The 17,883-nt window shown below is 48.0% G+C and overlaps 1 protein-coding gene across 5 annotated transcripts in view; it reads left to right on the top strand.

Moving 5' to 3' along the window:
* Positions 1-17,883, top strand: part of SMARCA4 (SWI/SNF related BAF chromatin remodeling complex subunit ATPase 4) — a 778,095-nt gene that overhangs the window by 504,027 nt on the left and 256,185 nt on the right. For all 5 annotated transcript variants that reach the window (XM_078684950.1, XM_078684957.1, XM_078684972.1 and 2 more), the window contains exon 30: positions 2,103-2,211. In XM_078684950.1, the coding sequence (XP_078541076.1) occupies positions 2,103-2,211 (109 nt within the window). The remainder of the gene's footprint in view (positions 1-2,102; positions 2,212-17,883) is intronic.

Below are 17,883 nucleotides of genomic sequence, written 5' to 3'. Positions count from 1 at the left end.
CTAGTAAAACCACCTTGTGTGGGCTTTAAGTTTTCTTTAGCTGGCCAGACACCGGAAAGCACATAGGTACTGATGCCAACCACAGCACGAACAATAAGGACCCCCCCACCCCCTCCCAATCGAAAGGCTGATTCTAAAAGCTTTGCATTTATGATTATACTTGCTCCAGTGCGATAACAGAAACCATTAAAAAAAAAAACATGCAGATTTGGGTGCGGTAAACTTGCAGGTGTCCCAAAGGGTCACTTTAGTGCTGCATGTGACGTTCTAATTAAAGCCGCGAGGCACTTTCATGGCGCCAGAATGACCAGTCAGAAAGGGCTGTTATTTTGTAGTCGAGTAAGATGCCTTCTTCAAAAGGCACAGATGCACAACTGAGTGCTGGGTTTAACGACAACATTTAGACGTGTTTACAGAGAAAGGTACGCCCGCTTGAGGATGAGCCTGTCATCAGGGATTACCGGAGGGGCTAATCTGGCTCGCCACCTGGAAAGGAGGCCGCCTAATAAGGGCAGCGTCACACTCACCTCCAGCATTTCAGAAGAGCAGGGGACGTGATTTATGTCTTTGGTAGTACACCTGCAGTTCAATTATCGCTTGCTTCTGGTATCTTACGCCACTCTGCAGCACGCGCCGGCCGCGAACCAATCAGCGAGGGGGAACCAGAGCTCACGCCTGTGTTTCACTGATGCACAGGGCGCTAGGCCCCTGAGGCGTACAGGACACAAAGCCACCGAAAAACAGAGCCCATATTCAGATATGTGGAGGGAAAGAACAATTATATACATGGGCTAAATCTATGATATCAGGCTGTCCGTTTTTCACTTCTCCTGTGTTGCATCCCAAATATATTCTTGCTATGTTGTTGTTAACTGTGTGCACTACAGCATTCCGAAAGCTGGGTCGGGTCTGTTAAGTCACAAAGAGCCGATCCATGAAGTCACGCATAGAGTCACGTTTGTGAAGTCACACAGAGAGACAAGTTTAACAAAAGTTATAATAAATTGTGTGCTTAATAAAACAAGGAGCCTGCTCACAGTGCCCAGCAGGTGGCAGCACAGCACTTTAATGGTGAGGACTGAGGCACAGTGTTCCGCTGCGATCTTCAGCAGCAGTCAAAAACATGTTTTTGGGCCGTCTGTTGGGCCTCAGCTGATGGATCGTCTCGGAAGGAACCCTGCCGATTTCCCAGCAAATTGACAGTTCTGCTGCCTGGAAAAACATGGTATTGCGTGGTGGGGGCGGGGGAGCCGCATTGCGTGGTGAGGGCGGGGAGTGGCTTCCTTTGAAGCTCTCGGCATTGCTTTGTGGGGGGGGGGCAGGGGAGCGGACGTCTTTGAAGTCTGATGCGGGGGCGGGGGAGCGGATTCCTTTGCTTTGAAGTCTGATGCCGAGGTTCTGTGCTATGTGCACGCGCCGGGGTCACATGAACTGTACCCGATCCGCAGTTTGGGTAGACTTTTGAAAGCCTTACTTAATCTCGACAAACAAGCATTGCTAAACTAATGCTGTAGTCGAGACCTAAAAATGAAAGTGTCCTTGCTTTATGTAGCTGGTGCTCATGTAAGGTTCTCCAATGTCTTCCGGTCATGTTCGCCCTATATAAATCTGCAACAACAAAAAAAGCATTTGCAATGCAATAGGTCTTGCCATTGCGAGATTTTGATCTATTGGCATTATAAATGACACTGCCAATTATTTATGTGTTTAAAAAAACATCTTAAATAATAAAAGGCATTGTCAATTACAATACCAATAGGTCAAATTTTCTAAAATGCGAGACCTTTTACATCGCAAATGCTTGTTCTAAATTGGTGTCGTATTTCCTTATTGAGTGTGTCTCATTTATTGACTTTGTGTGTGCAAGAAGTGCCTAACACTTATAAGCCAGAGACTGCTCAACCACACTACCACAAATTGAGCACCTTGGGATTGTTAAAGCAAGCCCCAGTACAATAACAAGGAATACCTGCACTCTCTGCACAGTGCACCTCATTTTGGTAATTTATATGAAGTCAGCTTCCTACAGATGGCTAAAGAAGATTGTTTGCGGGCTGCCTTTTTGTAATTTCTATAATATGTATTTTTTCTCATTTTGACAGCTGTAGTGGACGGCAGCTCAGTGAAGTTTTCATCCAGCTGCCGTCCAGGAAGGAATTGCCGGAATACTATGAGTTGATCCGAAAACCTGTTGACTTCAAAAAGATCAAGGTATAAGACATAAATTAAGTTGGCATGTTTTTATGCACTGCACCTGTTGCTGGTTCAAGATAGCTCTACAGAAGGCACACTGGCGCTCCTTCTTGGGATCTTCAGTATTAGTAATAAGTTTTAAATTGTCCCACCCTTGTGAAAGATCCCACAGCACTTTTTCCAGTATGTGTGTGTGTGTGTGTGTATATATACATATATATGTGTGTGTGTGTTTGTACGTATCTGTGTATCTGTTTTCTGTATTTCTGATGGTTACATCTAACTGCAGATTCCTCATCTTTAGAATACCCCCAGGCATTAGATAAGATCATGGATTTGTCACCTGTAGGTGGCAGAGTGCGGCTCCATGTTGGCTTTTTTTTATACCACTCAAGTGTTGAAGCAGAGCCACAGATAAACGCCTGCCCACCAACATTAGTTGCTTTTTTTTCTGCACCTTCGAAGACTGATCCGAAGCTTGGTTCCCATTTGTGTTGGTTATCAAGGATTTTCCTGTTCAAATTCAGTGTGCAAGGGAACAGTGTCTCCCACCAAATTACAGTGTTCAAAACATGCCATAACTGTCGGAAATGGATGTCAGTGATGGGCCTGCACAAGATGTGTCGTTGGTATCTGGGGTTGGGGCATATGTGCAGTCATGCATCCAAAGGCTATTCATCACTGTGAAGCACACGTGTACTTCTCTGAACATTTAGAAAAGTCACGGATGCTGCGTAAATCACGCTTCAATCTCTAGGGCACAGACTCATTTTCTATGTTGGTCCAGAAATGGCTTCTCTTTGTTGTTTAAATCATCAGGTAAGTCCAATTCAAATAGGAAATGCAAGAAGGCTAGGTGGTACCCAGCCCCCATCCTACCACTCTTGATTGAAAAAGAAGTTGAGGTGGCATCAGGGTGCCATTGGGTCTTGCTCCCATAACAGTTGATCCGGATGCACCCCAAGTTCCCCCGGCTGTCAAAGATCCGCCGTGCTTATTAGTAAATCACGCACCTTTTGGGGTTGAAACTTCAGCATACTAGCGATAATCCTGACCCTACTCTCTCTCTGCCGCACTTGAAATGGAAATTTAAAACCCAAGCGGTTCAGAGCTTCATGTACCTAGGGATGGATTTCATCTGAATTCGTACAGCACTGTATATCATGTTCACATGTAGCACCTTTTTTTGCATTTTTTCACCATAGCACCTGCTCTGTTCATGAACTCTGACAGCCGTGTAATGTCAGTTCGACACCATAAAATGTAAACGAATATATGGATTTTTCCTTAAATACAGACTGTTTGATAAAAATTTAGTGTATTGGTGATTCATGTTCCTTGTCTTTTCTACTTTTTCATTAATTATTACTGAAAAGTTTGAGTACTGTTGTTTTGCATTGATTATTATTGAGTATACCAAGAATCAATTCTGTTACCCGACCGAACCAACTTTCTCCACATTAATGACTCTGCAGCATATTGAGGCCTTTAAGATGGTCATGCTGCATATTTTCTGCACTCTTAGGGCACCTTCTGGTGTGCCTTTGGCCCCAAAGATCCACAGGGGCTTCCAGTCTGGTTACAGCCTGGCAGATCTATCCTCTGTGCAGTCTGAGCCCCTTGAACTTGCCTCTGATTCAGCACAGACCCAGTGCAGACTTTCACTCCTGCTTCGAGACCTGTGTCTGTCCCTTCTTTATTGGCGCCAATACCAAAGTCCCCAACATGGGTATCCAGTGCAAACTCCAATGTCAAACCCTAAATTCTATCAATTTTAACTCAGAAAGAGGTCGTTCTCCAAATCTGATTTCTGTACACCCTGAGTCTGACACCAAGAATTAACTCCTGTTGATGGGAATGGCGATGAGGATTTTACCCCCTCCCCCCACACGCACACACGATGAAGACGATAGTTTATCTGCGGGATTTCAGAAGACCAGAGGACTTTCTGAATCCCAATACTAGAGTGTGCTTCCTTTACTGTGGTAATTCGATGTGCTGCTGTGGTGCTGGACCTGCATCTGCAGTCTCTGGAGGTTAAAATGAATGCCCTTGTGAAATCTTATGGCCTGGACCTGCTTCATCTGATCCAGTCTCCCTTTCAACAAAGCCCTGTAGGAAAGTGGGTTTCTGTTGCAGTAACCCCCCCCCCCACTTTTTGCCAGACTACTGATGCACGTTCACTTGATGTGCCCTGGGTCCATGCCAATCAGGTTTTCAGGGCCTGTGTTCTTTCCCCAAAACGAACCCAATTGGCAACTCTGGCCACGGGTCAGCCCCAGGTAAATGGTACCCAGGGCACTGTGACCAGGGAAGACCTCTAAGTGCTGCAGCACTTATAGTGCCACCTTTAGAGGCCATGCGCGCGCGCACACACACACCCACACACCCACCCACCCCCCACACACACCCACACCCACCCACACCACCCTCTCACACACACACCCACCCCACCCTCACACACACCCACCCCACCCTCACACACACCCACCCCACCCTCACACACACACCCCACACAGACGCACCTTGCAGGATGTAAGAAAGTGGCTCGGTATATACTGGACCAAAGTAAGGTACAGAATCCACAGTCCCCAGAGGTATGGCAGAGGACAGTGTAAAGCATTTGTTGTACACACTCAGTCAGCAAATGGTCTCACACACTCAAGAACGGAACTTTAGGCCAATGGTTTGTATAAAAAATATATAGTAGTTTTATTTTAGAACCAACAATAGGTATCAAAATATACTTTCTCAGAATGAGTTATCTTAGTTAAATACTTTTCAAATAGGCAATAGACTTTTGAATACAATAGTTACAGTTGTTGCAATAGGCAACACAATTTCAAACACAATGTGACATTGAGCTCAATGGGAATTTCTTGTAAAATGCAATTAATTACTTTTCTAACCACAGGACTGGATCCTAGATTCAGTCCTGGGACATCTCCTGTAAACAGTTGAGTAAAAGCGTTTTGGTTACAGTTGTGATTTTTAAGGAATATTACTGCATTTTAAAAGTTGACACTTAAAAACGTTTTCACATAGAATCACCAATGTTATACTATCGGAGGAAATTCACTTAGAAGGTAAGTAGTGTTATCGTTACATTTTCTTACTCAGGGTTGGGTCCTGGATCCAGCCCTAGTACATCTCCTGTAAACAATTTAAAGAATTTGTTTATGCCATACAGGTGGTTTTTAACTGATATTTGTAAGTTTCAAAAATCGACACTTGGAAAGTTTTCCAGCAAAAACCAGGCAATGTTTTCCTATGGAAGGAAATTCAAGTTACCGGTAAGAACAGTTATAATTACTTTTCAGGGTCAGTGCTGGGCACCAAGATCCAGCACTGGAATCTCTCCTGATAACAGGGGAGTATTTTCGTTTTTGTGATTCGGCTGATTTTAGATAAATATTTTAACGCCTTAACCGTGGCGTTATTTCCGCCGCGGTGCGGGCGTTCTGAAGAGTGGGTGGGGCAGCGTTGGCCGACGGCAGCACTAGGGAGGTAGTACTGCTGTCGGCCAACAGCCGACTGCAGCATGCAAGGGGTTAAAGTCTCAAAACTCCACACTTAAAAGCATTTCCAAGTGAAACCAGTCAATGTTACCCAATCGAAGAAAGGTGAGTTATCGGCTTTTGGGTAAGTACTCCACTGGCAGTGTTAGGGTTCTGGGCATAAACTCAGGGGTCTCCCAGGGTCAGGTAGGTACAGTTGTTAGACCCTCAGCGGCACAGGGGCAGCCGGGTGCAGAGTGAGTAGGCCCAATGTTATCCTACGGAGGATAGGGACCTTCGGTTGGTGGCTGCTAGCAGGCAGACCACGCGGCTGTGGGCGCAGAACTCCTGGTCACTTACACAGGGCAAGTGGGGTAATAGAGTAGGGTAGTTGCTGTACTTCCAGCGGCACTCTGGCAGCTGGGTGCAGGCTGCTTTTGGGCCTTCGGGCGCCCAGTGTTATTCAATGAGAAAGTTAAAAAGCGAACAAAGGCTGCAGACTCGGGGACGATGATTCTTCAGGTGCGACCACCACTTCGAGAGGTAAGTTCGGATCTTGGAGAAGAAGTAGTTACCCCAAAGGAAGGCACAGAGGGCCGCAGGGCGTCGGGTGCAGGGGTGACTTTTGGTGCCCGGAAATCTTACCCTCAGCTGGTCGCGGTTGGAGGGGTCCCTGGTTCTGACGCTGCAGGCGTCATCTGGTTGCCGAGGAGGGTCTTTGGGCACTGGACTCCGGGTCACTTTCGCCCGGAGGACATCCTTGTGGTCTTGGGTCACTCAGGCACAGGCTGAGCTTGGAGGGTGCAGAGTGGGCTGGATATGTGGTTCCTGGCTGGCACCAGGGGTATTGCTGTTTGCGCAGAACCACTGCTCGTGGGAGTCCCTGTCTTTTTAGAGGTTCAAGGCAGGCAGGTCCTCCGGGGTTTTCGAGGTTGCTGTCCGCAGGAGACGCCGGAGTTTCGCAGTAGCAGGTTCAAGGATCAACAGGCCTGTAGGGTTCTGGGGCCAAGTCAGTTGGTGTCGTCCTCTTGTTAGCAGCTGCACGACAGGTCTTCTTGTTTCTTGTTCTTCTTCTTGTTGCAATCAGGATCTGAGGAAGGAAGGTTCAGGGTGCCCCTAAATACTACATTTAGGGGCGTTACAGGGAGGGCAAAGGCAGGGACCAATGGGTCTCTGTCCTGGGGTGAGTACACCCCCTAGCCTGCTCCTCTCCTGTGGAAGGGGGGCAGGAGCCTATCTCTGATTGGGCAGGGCTCCCCATCCTCAAGATGGCCGGAGCCCGGAGTCGTGCTTTACCTCGCCTCTCCCATCTGAGGGGTGGAGTTGGCATAGCTGGAACACCCCCTTTCCTGACTTAGGGTTTCCCGCCATTCTTCCCGCCAGAGTGGGGGTCAGAACCAGTGGGGGCCAGTTGCTGAGTACAGCAAGTGGCCTGGAGAAGCTCGCAAAGGCGGCATGCCTTTGAAGCTTCCCCTGCCTGTCCTGGGGAAGGAGGCGTGGCACCTCGTCCCAAGATGTGCATTGTTTCCGGCCCCCGAGAACGGCAGGCTCTCAACCCAGGGGTCCAGAAACATGTCTGGTTGTGGCAGCCTCGGTAGCCACACAGTCAGGACACTGGGGGTTGATATGGTTTCAGGGGGCATCTCTAAGATGCCCTCTGTTGTGCATTTTACATTAAATCCCACACTGGCATCAGTGTGGGTTTAATGTGCTGAGAAGTTTGAGATCAAACTTTTCAGTTTTCAGTGAAGCCTTCATAGTGCTGTGGAGTTTGTAATGACAACCTCCCAGCACCATATACTCTTAATGGCAGCACTGCACTTACAGTGCCCAGGAATGGCCCTGGTTACTGAAGGGGCACAGGGCTCATGCACCTGTGCCCACACCCCTGGCATAGGGCACCCAGCTAGAGGGGTGACTGATGGATGCCAGGGCAGTGGGCTTGTGGGCATGGCACACAGGGGTGTGTGCCATGTCGACTCTTTGTTTAGTTCTGCCCCTAGACACTCAGCCTGCAAAGGCAGTGTGTGGGTGTCAGGGGACAGTGCCCCTAAGGGTGGCACAATAAGTGCTGCAGCCCTTAGGGTTATTCTCTGGTCACAATGCCCTGGGTGCCTAGGGTACCATTTACCAGGGGCTGATAGGTGGCCAGGGATGCATGCTAATTGGTTTTCAGTTTCAACACAGTTTTAGGGAAGGAACACAGGCCCTGGGCACCTGATTGGCAGGAGCCCAGGGCACACTCAGTCAAAGCACATCAGCAAAAAGTGGGGGCATACCATGCAAGAAAGTTGGCACTTTCTCACACAACCTCCCCCTCCCCCCTCCCCAAACAAGAGGTGATGAGACTAACCTCTAACCTTGCCCTAGGGAGTCTTCATTGTCTAAGTGGAAGTACCTGGAAAGTCCTCTGCATTGGCATGGGCAGTCCCTGGTCGGTGTTCCACTTCAAAGTCCATTCCCTGCAGGGAGATGGACCATCTTAGTATTTTTGGATTTTCCCCTTTCATCTGCATTAGCCAGCTGAGAGGTCTGTGGTCAGTTTGAACCAGGAAGTAAGTTCCAAACAAGTAGGACCTCAACTTCTTCATGGACCAAACCACAGCAAAGGCCTCCCTCTCAGTGGCACTCCAACGCTGCTCTCTGGGGAGTAGCCTCCTGCTTACAAAAGCAACAGGTTGGTCTTGGCCTATTTCATTGATCTGGGATATGACCGCTCCTATCCGTAGCTCAGAGGCATCAGTCTGCACTATGAACTGCTTGGCATAATCTGGTGCTTTTAGAATTGGTGCTGAGCACATTAAGTTTTTTTAGGGTGTCAAAAGCCTTTAGTAACTAAGAGTCCAGTTGATTTTCTTGGGCATCGTCTTGGAGGTGAGTTCTGTGAGGGGAGTCACATTGCACCCATATCCCTTCACAAACCTCTTGTAGTACCCAGTCAAGGCAAGGAATGCCCTGACTTGGGTCTGGGTTGTTGGAGCTGCCCAGTCCATGATACTCTGGATCTTGGGCTGTAAGGATTGTACCTGCCCTCCACCCACAAGGTGGCCCAAATACACCATAGTGCCTTGCCCTATCTGGCATTTGGATGCCTTGATAGTTAGACCTGCAGACTGCAGGGCTTGTTAAACCTTCCCAAGGTAGGATCAGGTGACCCTGCCAGTTTGAGCTAAAAACAGCAATATCATCAAGATATGCTGCACTAAAGGACTCCAACCCAGTCAGGACTTGATTCACCAACCTCTGGAAGGTGGCAGGGGCATTCTTTAACCCAAAGGGCATTACAGTAAACTGATAGTGCCCATCAGGTGTGGAGGATGCTGTTTTCTCTTTTGCTCCTGGGGCCATGCCAATCTACCAGTACCCTGCAGTTAAGTCAAATGTACTAAGAAATGTGTCTGCCCCCAATTTGTCAATCAATCAATCATTTGTAAAACGCACTACATACTCGCGAGGGTCTCAAGGCGCTGGGGGGAGGGGGGGGGGCGCTACTGATCGAACAGCCAGGTCTTGAGTATCCTCCTGAAGGTCAGCAGGTTTTGGGTCTGTCGGAGGCTCAGTGGGAGGGTGTTTCCTGTCTTGGCGGCCATGTGGGAGAAGGATCGCCCACCTGTGATTGTTCTTCGGATGCGCGGGACGGTGGCAAGTGACAGGTCGGCGGAGCGTAGCTGGCGGTTGGACATGTAGGAGAGCTGTCTGTTGAGGTAGGCTGGGCCAATCTAGTGGAGTGCCTTGTGTGCGTGGGTGAGGAGCTTCAAGAATATCCTCTTGTTGACGGGGAGCCAGTGCAGGTTTCTCAGGTGGGGGGTGATGTGGCCGTGGTGTGGTACATCGATGATCAGTCGTGCCGAGGCGTTTTGGATGCGTTGTAGTCGTTTGATGAGCTTGGTCGGGGCTCCCGCGTAGAGGGCGTTTCTGTAGTCGAGTCTGCTGACGTGGGCTTGGGTGACTGTCTTTCTTGTATCTGCCCCTACTGTCTTTCTTGTATCTGCCCCTAGTTTGTTTATCAACTCATCTGCTCTTGTAGTGGGGTGAGCATCTGTCTTGGTGACAGAGTTGAGCCCTCTATAGTCCACACAGAACCTCATCTCTATCTTTCCACCCTGTGGATGAGGTTTGGGGACCAGAACCACTGGGATAGCTCAGGGGCTCTCAGAGGGTTCAATAACCCCTAGCTCCAGCATCTTGCTGACTTCAGCTTTGATGCTTTCCTTGACTTGATCTGATTGTCGATAGATTTTGTTTTTGACAGGGTTACTGTCACCAGTGTCCATATCATGGGTACACCAGCTGGTCAGACCAGGGGTCAAGGAAAAGATGTTAGCAAACTGCTGCAAGACTTGCTTGCAGTCAGCCTGTTGTTGGGGAGTGAGGGTGTCTGAAAAGACTACTCCATCCACTGACCCATCTTTTGGGCTGGAAGAGAGGAGATCATGGAGAGGTTCACTCTCTGCTTCCTGTTCCTCATCAGTCACCATCAGCATGGTGAGGTCAGCCCTGTCATTGTAGATCTTGAGGCTGTTCACATGGATAACCCTTTTGGGTGTCCTGCTGGTGCCCAGGTCTACTAAGTAAGTGACCTCACTCTTTTTCTCCAGGATAGGGTAAGGGCCACTCCATCTGTCTTGGAGAGCCCTTGGTGCCACTGGCTCCAAAACACACACCTGTTGCCTAGATTGGAATTCAACCATGGCAGCCTTTTGGTCATACCAGTGCTTCTGCAGCTCCTGGCTGGCCTCAAGATTTTTGGATGCCTTATCTATGTACTCAGCCATTCTGGACCTTAGGCCAAGCACATAGTCCACAATGTCTTGTTTGGGTTCTTGGAGAGGCCTCTCCCAACCCTCCTTTACAAGACAAAGTGGTCCCCTTACAGGATGACCAAACAGAAGTTCAAAGGGTGAAAACCCCTCTCCCTTCTGTGGCACTTCCCTATAAGCGAAAAGCAGGCATGGCAACAGGACATCCCATCTCCTTTTGAGTTTTTCAGGGAGCCCCATGATCATACCTTTCAATGTCTTGTTGAACCTTTCTACAAGACCATTGGTTTGTGGGTGGTATGGAGTAGTGAACTTGTACTGCACCCCACACTCCTTCAACATGTGTTTCAGGTAAGCAGACATGAAGTTGTTACCTCTGTCTGAAACCACCTCCTTAGGAAACCCTACCCTAGTGAAGACACCTCGGAGGGCCTTGGCTACTGCAGGAGCTGTAGTAACCCTAAGTGGAATTGCTTCAGGGTACCTAGTAGCAGGATCCACTACTACTAGAATTAATTTGTTCCCTGAGGCTGTGGGAGGCTCAAGTGGACCCACAATGTCGACACCTACCCTTTCAAAGGGCACCCCCACCACTGTCAGTGGTATCAGGGGGGCCTTTGGCTTGCCACCTGCCTTGCCACTGGCCTAACAGGTAACACAGGAGCTCACAAACTCCTTCACTTTTTGGTTCATCTGGGGCCAGTAGAAGTGGCTAACCAGCCTTTCCCAAGTTTTGGTTTGCCCCAGGTGTCCAGCTAGGGGGATGTCATGAGCTAAAGTTAGGAGGAACTCCCTGTACTTCTGTGACACTACCACTCTCCTGGTTGCTCCAGGATTGGGGTTTCTTTCCTCAGCATACAGTAATCCCTCTTCCCAATAAGCTCTGTGGGTACCACTGACATCTCCCTTTGCTTCTGCAGCTGCTTGCTGCCTCGGGCTTTCAAGAGTGGGGCAGTCTCGCTGACCATGGCACAGCTCTTCCCTAGTGGGCCCCCCTGGGCCCAGAAGTCCAGCCTGGTAAGGCTCAATTCCCTCTAGGGTTTCCAAGTCCTCTCCCTGAGGAGAGGGGTCCTGAGAAGGTGGCTGTGTAGAAGCTGGTTCCCCAGTCTCCTTGCTTTTTCTCTTGGTTGGGCCATACTTTCAGGCTCCAACTTCACTTGTTCACCCTTCTTTTTGCTCTGTGCTTTGGTTTGGACACACACCAGTCCAGGGATACCCAGCATGGCTGCATGGGTTACTTGCTCAACCTCAGCCCAGGCTGAGGTTTCCAGGTCATTTCCAAGCAGACAGTCAGCTGGCAATTGTGGAGAGACCACAACCAGTTTCAGGCCAGTAACCTTCCCCCATCCTAATGTCACAATAGCTAGAGGGCGTTGGGTGGTAATGCTGTCAGCATTGGTGACTGGGTAAGTCACTGGGGAAACCAGCTTTTCCCGTACCATAGTGATGCTGGCACCTGTATCCCGCAGGGCTTCTACTTTAGTTCCATTAATGGAGGGGTTTTGCAGATACTTGTTACAGTTGGGTCGCCAACCAGCTACGTTGGCAACCTCCATTTCCCCCTAGAAGACCAGACTAGCTTGAGTGTATTCCCAGATTTTCTCTGGACACTCCTCTGATCACATCTGTAGATTTACTGTCCCTGGAGTAGCTGTATTGGGTGCCTTAGGGGCTTTGTTGTAGGGGCAGTTTTTGTCTACAGTTAAGTGTCCCAACTTCTTACAGTTGTTACAATAGGCCTTGTTAGGATCAAAGTTTCTTCCCCTATAGGGCTGAGGCACATAGGGAGTAGTTTGGGACCCACCCACCTGTACAGGTTTTTGGGGCCCTTTTGAAGACTCCGACTTTTTATCTTGGGGATTCTCACCACCTTTCCCCATGGGAGGTTTTGTGACCACCTTCTTTTGGTCACCCCCAGTGGCTTTCCTTGTCACCCTAGTCTTGACCCAGTGGTCTGCCTTCTTTCCCAATTCTTTGGGGAGAAATTAGACCAAGGTCTACCAAATGCTGATGCATCTTTTCATTTGTGCAATTACTCAAAATGTGTTCCTTCATAAACAAATTATGAAGTCCAGTAAAATCATGCACATTGTGTCCAGTTAACCAACCATCCAGTGTCTTTACTGAGTAGTCTACAAAATCTATCCAAGATTGGGTCTGGGTTTTGTGAGCCCCCCTGAACCTAATTCTGTACTCAGTAGTGAGTCCAAATCCCTCAATCAGAGTTTTCTTCATGGAGGTCATAAGACCCTGCATCTGGCCAGAGAGAGTCAGAAGCCTGTGTCTGCAGTTACCAGAGAACAGTTTCCACAGGAGGTCCTCCCAGAGAGGTTTCTTTAATCTTCTGATATCACAAGCCCTCTCAAAGGCTGTGAACCACTTGGTGATATCATCACCTTCCTCAAATTTAGGGACAATCCCTTTGGGAATTTTAGGATCATAAGATTGCTCTTTATCCTTATTATTGGTATTGCTGCCACCAGAGATGGGGTCTAAGCCCATCTCTTTCCTTTCTTTTTCTAGAGCCAGGAGTCTGGTCTCTAGGTCTACTCTCTTGGCCAACTTTGCTAAGAAGTTGTCCTCTTCCTTGGGGCTCTCCCCAATGTGTTCTCTGGGGCCCAGTCCACCTGTGTGGTTCTCAGGCTCCCAAAGGCTAACTCTTGGAGTCAAGGGTACAGTGACCCCTTCATCCCTAGGAATGATGGGGGGATCATTATCATCCTCCTCATCCACTCCTTCTGCCTCTACCTGGGTATCGCCCTGCTCAGAGGGGTGGTTTTTTGCATATTCAGCCAGGAGCTCCTGGAGCCCTTGTTTGGTTGGATGCAGACCTTTAGCTACTTTTTTAACTTTGCACAGGGCCCTCAATTCATTGAAGTCCAAGTGCAAGTAAGGTGTGAGGTTGAGTTCCTCCACCAGGTTTACACTATCTTCACTAACAGCTGGGTTCTTTTGAGACATTCTAATCCGACCAATTTCAATTCAATTAGTATTATGATTTAGAATTCCAAAGAATTCCACATAAAGTACATATATAAAACATAATTCATTACATACAGAAATGCGAAGTAAAAGAACAATTTTATACTACAATCCCAATACTTAAAGGAGAGGACCTTCCCTACAGTGGACTAAACTATACACTGGGCTACGTCATATCAATACAAAAGGTCTTTTTTTCAGTTAGAAACACAATATGGGCAATACGGAGAACCTAAAAAAGAAGTACACAGAGGAGTTAATAAGGAATACCTGAATTAAAAAAAATGCACACACAAAACAATACCAAATGTAATCCGAGTTTAGCGGAAGTGGAAAAACAATCCATTGACATAGAAAAGTGCAAATGCTCTGTGCAAAATTTGGCAGAGATATTACCAACGCTCCCCTAGCAGCTAGACATTTCAACCCCAAAACATTAAACAACTATTTACATATCATACAAAAAAGTGCAAGTGCTTAGTGTAATTTCATTTAACAGATATAACAGCAAATGAAAATAAATTACCTTAAAGGTATTTCAAATTTTCAATTCACTTTAAAATATTACAATCCTACAGTCCTAATAGACATTTAAAAATTATTTAAAAAACCGAAACATTTTATTCATCAATTCAGATGGAGGGGACATAAGACAATTACGGGCCTGTTCAGCTGTATAAATATTATACTTTAGAAAAGCAATCCTTAAGTATCTTCGTCGTGTTGCGTGAAGTGCGGGGCACACAATCAAAACATGATTCAGATCTTGTATTCCACAATTACACAGATGACAAAATCTTTCAGTTTTGGGAATACCCTCCCATGCACCTGTTACAACTAACCCAACCTTTCTAACCCTCTAACCTAGCTTGTAGTGACTTTTATTTTTCAAAAATTCTTATGGGACTTAAGCAAGGCCCTACCAGACTTTTAGTATTTTTGGAAAAGACCAATTTCAGAATTCTAAAGGCAATTTATGAGTTCTGTTGTGTGATCAGTTGGTAACCAAGTAGTCCAACAAATGCAAGATTGTATCCCACCACTGATCCACCAAATTGAGAAAGTGGCTCTATATATACTGGACTAGAATGAAGTACAGTGTGTATAGAGTCCACCAACTCCAGAGGTATAACAGAGGTTAAAGTCAGAACTGACCTTACTCTCCAAAGTGGTAGCTTGGTCGAGCAGTAAGGAAGTACCAGAGGACAGTGTAAAGCATTTGTTGTACACACTCAGTCAGTAAAAGGTTTCACACACTCAAGGACTGAACTCCAGGCCAATTGTTTTTATATCCACAGATATAGGTGTTTTATTTTTTAGAACCAACAGTTATAAAAATATACTTTTCTAGCTATGAGTTCTCTCATGTAATTACTTGGCAAAGGAGCAATAAAGTTTGTGCACACAATTAATACAGTATTCACAGTAAGCAACACAATCTTAAAACACACTATAGCATTGAGCTCAATGGGTTTTCCACATGTAAGTACGGTTGATTACTATATAGATCTCTTTAGTAGTCCCAGGAACAGATCCTAGATTCAGTCCCGGGGTCTAAGCTGAAACCAGATTAGCAAAAACGTTTTAGTTACTGTAGTGAATGTTCATGAATATAAAGCTGTTTTAAAAGTTCACACTTAAAAAAATTTCAATGGAAATCTGACAATGTTAGTCAATAGGAGAAAATTCAGGTTGCAGGTAAAGTTCGATCGCATTACTTTGGTAACCCAGCACTGGTCTCCTAGGGCCAGCACTGGGGTCTTAAATTCAAACAGGTAGGTAATTGCGTTTCAGTATTTCGTATGGTTTTGAAAGAATATTTCAAGTTTTCAAAAGTAGACACTTAGAAGAAATTTCATAGAAAAGCAGACAATGGGTTCCTATGGAGAAAATACAGATTACTGGTAAACCCAGTAAGGATTACTTTTGCGGTTTAGTACTGGGCTGACAGGTACAGTACTGGCTTCTCCCCTGATCACAGGTGAGTACTTCGGAATTCGGCTGATTTTATATGAATATTTTCAGTTTTCAAAACTCCACACTTTTCGAGTCAAAATTGGTCAATGTTATCCAATGGCAGGTAAGTGAGTTACCGGTTTCCAGGTGAGTACTTGGTTGGTGAAGTTATGATTCTGGGCATAGACTCAGGGGTCCCCTAGGGTCAGGTAAGTACAGTAGGTTCAGCCCCAGCAGCACAGGGCCGGCTGGGTGCAGAGGTAGTTAGGCCCAATGATAGGGAAAGGGGGCCTTCGGTTGGTGGCTGCTGGCTAGCATGCCACGCGACGGTGGGAGCTGGGCTCCTGATCACTTGCTCAGGGCAAGGGGGGGAAGTAGGATAGGACAAAGGTGGCACAGCCAGCGGCACTCGGGCGGCTGGGTGCAGGGTGCTTTTGAGCCGTCGGGCGCTCAATGTTATCCAATGGGAAAGGTCAAAAAGGAACAAAGGCTGCAGGCTCGGGGACGGAGACTCTCCAGGGGCGACCAGCACTTCAAGAGGTAAGTTAGGATCTTGGAGCACAGGTAGGTACCCCAAAGGGAGGCACAGGGGGCTGTAGGGCCCTGGGTGCAGGGGTGTCGGAAAAGCTTACCCTCAGCTGGTCGCGGTTGGAGTGTGTGAGAAGTTGGCCTGATATGCAGTGCTCACTATTCTAGTGATCACTATGTATCAGTCCAAACAACCCTTATTGATGATTGGTTGTAAGTCAACCTTATAGACCAGCTATCCTAGTAGCATGGATACGAGCAGTCTAAGGCTAAGACTCTAGAGGGCGTGTTAAGCCAGCTGTTTTACCATCACATTACCCCTTGAACACCAAGTGAAAGGACACCACACAAGTTGTTATGAAAATAAACAGATATTTATTTATAACAAGACTACCCTGAACTCTTTATGAGTCAGGGAGCTAAGCACATAACAAAACTCTTACGAAAATACTTTAAGTCGCACAATTTACACAAATGCCCTAGGGGCACGAAAAACCATATACACAGTAAGTGGAATGCGAACTTGCTAGCAGGTAAGTAGTACTTTTCTAGACTCAGGAATCGCTAGGCCTACAACTCTAAACACTGGGATTAGATGCAGGAGGCCTGTGGACGTCGTGTGCAGAGTGGGAACTCTCACGCGTAAGGCGGGAAAAAGTCTATGGAGGCTAGCAGTTGCAAAGTTACTGTTCTCGGGCGAACCCGACTAGGTGGGTCGAAAACAAGAGTGGATCCGAACACTTAGGTTGTTGGACTATGCTGGAGCACCGGAGTACTCAGGTTACCTAGCCCAGGGGCTGCGGCTGCATAGGGTTGAAGTTGCGTCGGAAACCCTCGTTGAAGATCCAGGAGCCTGAAGAAGGAAGTTGCTGGCAGGCGACCAGTGAAGAAAGTTCGGAGTGATCCAAGCCTGGATCAGGGAAGAAGAAACCTGTAAGCAGAGGGGACCAAGTTCTGAATCACTAGCCAGTGATTGGAGTGGGCACCAGGATGGCACCGGACGAAGTCACCTCAGCCAGGTGAGTGGGCGCTGCTGGGCTCTGCAGTCTCTCGGACCAGGAGGCGTTGTCGGCGACCAGGATGGAGGTGCGAGCTGTCCCACGAAGGTTCTTGCTGTCGACGTCGCTGGACCCAGGATTGGGCAACAAGTCTTGGCAAATGCAAGGCCCACGCGGTGGACCTAAAATGGCGTCTTGAGTGGACCAGGAGGGTCCAGGGTGCTCCTCTGTTGGAGGGGAGCAAGGGCTAGTCTGTAGCAACCAGACCAGCAGTAGTTGTCGTCGTGGAGCGTCGTGAAGGGGTCACTAGCCAACGGGCAAGCGACCTGGACAACGCGGTTGGCAGCAAAGAGCAGAAGGGCCCCACGCAGATCTCGTGGATGCAGGGGGGCTGAACTTCGGTGCTGGAGCTGCTCAGGGTCGGGGCTTCTCTTACCCCAAAGCACTCAGTCGAGGGTCACTCGGGAGTCGTGCTGGACAAGCGTCGTGCAGTTCTGAAGATGGCCGGTCCCTCGAGGTCTCGTCACACCCACGGATCACAGCTGGGCTGATGATGTAGGTTGAGGTCAGAGGTGCCAGGGAAGCCGGTTCTCGTCGTGCTGGAGCAGTCTTGATCCAAAGGAGAGACTGGCAACAAACCGCGATGCTTGGTTGGTGCCTGCTGCTGCAGGGTGACTACTCCTTAGTCACAAGGGAGAATCTTGGGAAGAAGTCTTGAGTTCCTTTCGTGGAAAGTAGTTTCAGGATTCAAAGATGATCTGATTTGGAAGGGGGCCGGTTCCTACCTTTATCCTGCAAAAAGGGGCTGGCACGCGACTAAGTCCTGCCCTATGGGTGGGACTAGGAGGGGGGTGGTTACACCCCTCTCCTTTGGCGGGCTTTCCCCCGGCCAGGGGCTGGAGTGCCCCTGGAACTGGTTTCAGTCGGCCTATGCACAGTGAGCACCGGGGTGCCACTTGCAGTCACCTT

Source organism: Lissotriton helveticus, chromosome 1_1 (genome assembly GCF_964261635.1).
Source record: "Lissotriton helveticus chromosome 1_1, aLisHel1.1, whole genome shotgun sequence".
NCBI classification, from domain to species: Eukaryota; Metazoa; Chordata; class Amphibia; order Caudata; family Salamandridae; genus Lissotriton; species Lissotriton helveticus.
The sequence above is the reverse complement of the archived record's forward strand: the minus strand, read 5'-3'. Positions and strand labels throughout refer to the sequence as shown.